The sequence below is a fragment of the Quercus robur genome, chromosome 8 (assembly GCF_932294415.1).
Source record: "Quercus robur chromosome 8, dhQueRobu3.1, whole genome shotgun sequence".
Taxonomy (NCBI): domain Eukaryota; kingdom Viridiplantae; phylum Streptophyta; class Magnoliopsida; order Fagales; family Fagaceae; genus Quercus; species Quercus robur.
Genome location: NC_065541.1, coordinates 38,833,919 through 38,838,790, shown reverse-complemented (window position 1 = coordinate 38,838,790; position 4,872 = coordinate 38,833,919). Strand labels below are relative to the sequence as shown.

The 4,872-nt window shown below is 30.8% G+C and overlaps 1 protein-coding gene across 2 annotated transcripts; it reads right to left on the bottom strand.

Moving 5' to 3' along the window:
* Window positions 1-365: 365 nt before the first annotated feature.
* LOC126695443 (transcription factor WER-like) lies at window positions 366-3,078 on the bottom strand. 2 transcript variants are annotated; one of them, XM_050392201.1, is made up of 4 exons: window positions 2,499-3,077; window positions 2,080-2,214; window positions 1,482-1,611; window positions 366-981 (listed from the first exon to the last, which is right to left on the bottom strand). In XM_050392201.1, exons 2-4 carry the CDS (start codon window positions 2,210-2,212, stop codon window positions 444-446), a joined length of 801 nt encoding a protein of 266 aa, XP_050248158.1. In that variant the 5' UTR covers window positions 2,213-2,214; window positions 2,499-3,077; the 3' UTR covers window positions 366-443. The 2 variants fall into 2 exon arrangements, with proteins under 2 accessions (XP_050248158.1, XP_050248156.1); XM_050392199.1 differs by having other exon boundaries at window positions 2,080-3,078.
* Window positions 3,079-4,872: the final 1,794 nt, after the last annotated feature.

Genomic DNA, 4,872 nt, shown 5'->3' with positions numbered 1-4,872 from the left:
TTATAATATCTTGTCAATAGAAATACAAAAAAATTAATTTGAAATTACAAAGGAAAATGGAATTGGATTGGAAACTCCAATGTTTCACCTCCCCTTGTGTGGATTGTGCCTATTTCATGGGTCATGTACTTAAGCTAATAACATCATCAATTATAACTTAATGTAAATTCACTCTTTGTTAATGTAGGAACCAATTTTCTTGACATGATACCTCATGAAAATTCTCATTTTCTCATAACTTTTCTTTGCTTATTTTTGGTAGCTTATTTATTCGATAAATATGAGAGAAAAAAGTAAAAGTTAGTTTATTTTCAAAACAAAAAATAACGCGAAACTCACAAATAATAGATAACTTAAGAAAAAAGTTAGCTTTTAATCGGTTTTGAAACGCACACCGATAAATATTTCATTTATTCAGTTAAATATGAAAATGTGCCAACACACTAGTTCAGCAAATATGGATCTTCATTAATTCCCTGGTAGTTCTTTGCTTCTTGCATGGCCATGAAGATGGAATCTATGCCTTCATTGTAGCATGGTTGAGATGTACAAAATCCTCCCTTTGCCAAGGATACTGGATACTTATTCTGGATGTAGGTATTGTCCATTATAAAGGGCTCAGTCCAAAAGTCACTAAACGATTGTTGAAGTGTTTCCAATGTAGTGAGATTATCTTCTGCAATCCAATTTATGCCGAATAAAGGAGCATTATCAAAACTCAAGGAGGGGAATTCATTGGAAGACGTTTCTAAGGATAATTGGGAGCTCTCCATAACTTGGTAAGAAGGAGAACTGCTTACAAAATTGTCAATTTCCGTTTTCCTAGCTATATCAGCATCATACTGGTAAGCTTCATTGGACAAGGTTTTCATCTTGGATATTGTAGGATTATTCTTGGTGCACTTCTTCAGGTGAGCGTGCCAATGGTTTTTTATATCATTATCTGTTCTTCCTGTCAAGCTTGCCGCAATCATAGACCATCTACAAAGAAAAATACATGGAGTTTATATGGAGGGTTTTTTTTTTTTTTTTTGGATGAATGAGAAGATTGAATTGCATCAAGTGAATAGAGTGCAAAGATCAAGTACAACACCTATTAGCAAAACTGGAACACCAGTATATACATTAAATCTAACTCAAATACAAGGGTTTATATATAAGTTCATTGATGAATTAATTTTGAAACATTTCAAAGAAAAGCTGACCAATTATGGTCACATATCTTTGTTACTTACAGAAAAATTTAATGCAAACATAAGATGCTTATGTGTTTCGCCATGCCTACATGTTTATGCTAAATTCTTCAAAATGACTGGCATGCGTGAAGTAGGTTAGCTCATAAATATTTGTTATCAAGTATGAAAACATGCAAACAAGCAAAAGCACATGGAAAGATGGGGAGATTTTGTATATAAACTTATGTTCATCTACAAAGTCTTCCCAAATTCTTGTTGAAGAATTTGAAAGTTTTAAGTTCGTACTTATTGCCTAGTTCTTCATGCAATTTGATGATCATACGCTCTTCTTCTTCGGTGTAGTTTCCTCGTTTTACACCTGGCCGGAGGTAGTTCATCCATCGCAGTCTGCAACTCTTCCCACACCTCGATAAACCTGTAAACCAATGTATAACCAAAAAGGTTGATTAGCATGAAGTACAATACCACAAGATTCCCTTTAATTTATGTATATATATATATATATATATATATTTATATTTATATATTTGGATTTTCTCAGGAAGGAAAAGTATTACAGAAAATGGAAGACAATGATAGTTGATAAAGTTGAATCATGCATAAAAATGAACAATAAAAGTCAAGGAAAATGTTCACAGAATAGTTTTCTTTGTCATAAAATTAAAACTAGAAGTGCTTAAACACTATGTTCATTTTTATTAATTTGAGAGAAGCTGAGTAATTAGACAGCCTTAATTTGTTAAACATTTCATGAGACAGTAAACATGATGACCACTAATGATACAAAATACAGTGTTTTCTCTCTTTTTCTTATATAGAAAAAAATACAAATGTGCTTGGATTGATTCCTATCAGCTTCAAAATATAATAGTTTCTTAAATACCTGCAAATTTGGGAAGTTCCCGCCAGTTCCAATGGCCAAATCTCTGGATATAAGCTCTTAATTTATTATCTTCTTCTACACTCCATGCACCTTTCTTTAGTCCATTTTTATCATAGAAGGGAGCTCTCACCATCTCTGTCTCTCTCAGAATAAAAATTGAGGTCAAGTAATTCCCTTGCACTAAGTAGCACATTTATACAAAAATTTTGAGTTGGAAAATGTACATTATTTATACAACGATTACTAGGGGCCAATCTGAAGTTGCAACGAAAAGGGCTTTTGATAAAGTAATGGGTGAATAGGAAGTCCGTACTCCTTAGAACGTGTTACATGCAGCAGCATAAGCCTAATTTCTATAGTACCATAAATTTGTGACTGGTAAGTGAGGTTGAGATCAAGTTTTGGCAAAGCTACGTTACCTCAAACATCAGTTCATGTCCAAGCAAGTTCCATCCAGTATTCCTGTTGGTGGTCCCTCATCGACGTCAATACAAAGACAAAACAAAACCATCACCGATGGAAAATTTACAAACAAGCACATGCAGATTATAACATAGCCAGAGTCAGTCAAACATATTGATTCGAAATAGTGTCAAATGGAAGTTGATAATATTATTAAATCAATTTCCCACATTTTCATGTACGGCAAGGGGGACTAAACTGATGTTGCGACGAAAGTGCGGTCATGGGTTTAATAAGTACTATTCACAATGTGTTACATGCTTCATTCGACATGTGCATTATAAATAATTGTCTTCTTCATGAATTCTCAAAGTAGTCATTACTACGAAGCAGTGGCAGTGTCACGTTCAGTCCAGAATGTTCCTAGGATCATCCTGACCTAAAAAAAAAATTATATATAATAATTAAATTTTTTTATTTGTTTACCCTTAAAAAAAAATTAAGAACACCCTCAACCAAAATTAGGAACACTCTCAAATAAATAATTATTTGTTCTACTTTCAAGAAAAAAAAAAAAGCCCAAAAAAAATTTTTGAACTAAAATCTTAAAAAAAAAAAAAAAAATTGTAATAAAGCAAGCCCATTAGGAAAAAAAAGCCTAACATCAATCCTAAACAACAAATTACAAACTCAATCTAAAGAATAAAACAAAGTAAAGCAGTAGCAAACTGACGGATTCTCGAAATAATAATAATAATAATAATAAACCAAAACCCAATATAAGCGATTACAACCTAAGCTTAGAGAATCTCCAATGGCTTCTTTAAAGCCAATTTTAGAGATAAAACACTTCAAAAACCCACTCCAACAGCTTCTCCATCTCCCTTTTTTTTAGAATTCCTACACTGCTTCTCTACAAGTAGAGAACACTGTAGCATTTCCTGTTCACACTTCTCTTGGGCGAAGCAAGCTTTAAGTTCTGCCACTGCCATTTTCAACATCATAGCTTTAACTTCTGGCTTTGTTCTTCGCCAGTATGGTGTGTGTGACAAGGTGAGAGTATGAGAGAAAGAGAATGAGAAAGAGAGAGCTAGAGATGAAGAAAGAAAAATAAAAGCAGAGAGGACACGTTGTGTGGAGGAAGAGTTCTAGAAAAATAAAAACAAGATGAGAAGAGTGGGGATGGGGATATGTGTGTGGAGGAGAAAAAACAAGAAAAATAAAATAAAAAAAGAAACTTAAGGATGCAAGGAAAGAAAGGAAAAATAATAAAAAGAATAAAAAATCACAATCGATAAATGTTACCATAATATTTTCACAATATTTCACAAAAAATTTTAAAACAGATTGTTATTAGTTAATATTGGTGAGTAAAAAAATAAACAATAAAATTTTAATTTGGGGAAACAACTAATAAATAATAATTAATAATTTAATTAACCAATATATTATAAAAAATAAACAAATTAAATTATGTTAGTCTAAACAATAATTAATAATTTTATAATTAATGAAACGATAATATAACAAATTATAGTTTATAAAAGACTAACAAATTAATGAAACAACTAAACAATAATAATTAATAATTTTATTAATATTTCAAATGAACTTATAGTTTATTGTTTATTCTTTTGCTAAAATTAAAGATAAATATTTGATAAGAAAACTATGTAAAAGACAATTGTAAACTTTATATATTTCCATTTTTTTTATTGTTATTGTTGTCAATATGAGAAATTTTCTTTTTATTAAATTGTGTAATTTATACCTCTCAAAGGACATTTAAAAAAAAAAAAAAAAATCTAAAACAGCCACTGTTATGAAGTACAAGTTAAAATAAGCTTTAATTCTTCCAAAAAAAAAAAGTCAAAATAAGCTCCTATTCTTTCTAGCCCTGACATATATAGGAAAACATTACTTAATGCATTTGGGAAAACTAAATGCAAGAATCACGTTTTGTATAAAAAAAAAAAAAGACAAAAAGAAATGATTACTAACCATTAAGTACTTGCAGGTGCGGTACAGTACGAACAGTCAACAATATCGTTTTGAATTCATGGTCAAATGAAATGAATTTGAGACCAATTTCTGACACTCCAATTTGCTTTTGAACCAAGAATTTCGCAACCTTAATAAATCACTTGAAGCTCAGATAGGACATCGCATTACTAATAGCTTCAGCATCCAAATTTTTATGTGCATTTGCGTCAAGAATATGTTGCGCCCGTTTGATAAAGCAAGCCAACCTTTTACGCCTCATCATAAAATATTGACTAAAAACAATTTTTTTTTTTTTTTTTAGACTTTGTAATTCAAATTTCAAAATCTAAATTATTCATGTCATTGTTTGAAATGGAGTACATGACTTATGAAGGTAATAATTACCTT

Excerpts from the sequence above, each read along its gene's own strand:
- LOC126695443 (XM_050392199.1), bottom strand. The coding sequence starts at position 2,272 with ATGTGCTACTTAGTGCAAGGGAATTACTTGACCTCAATTTTTATTCTG. Across the intron at positions 1,612-2,079 it reads GGAACTTCCCAAATTTGCAG|GTTTATCGAGGTGTGGGAAG; the intron begins GTATTTAAGAAA and ends ATTGGTTTACAG. Across the intron at positions 982-1,481 it reads CATGAAGAACTAGGCAATAA|ATGGTCTATGATTGCGGCAA; the intron begins GTACGAACTTAA and ends TTTTCTTTGTAG.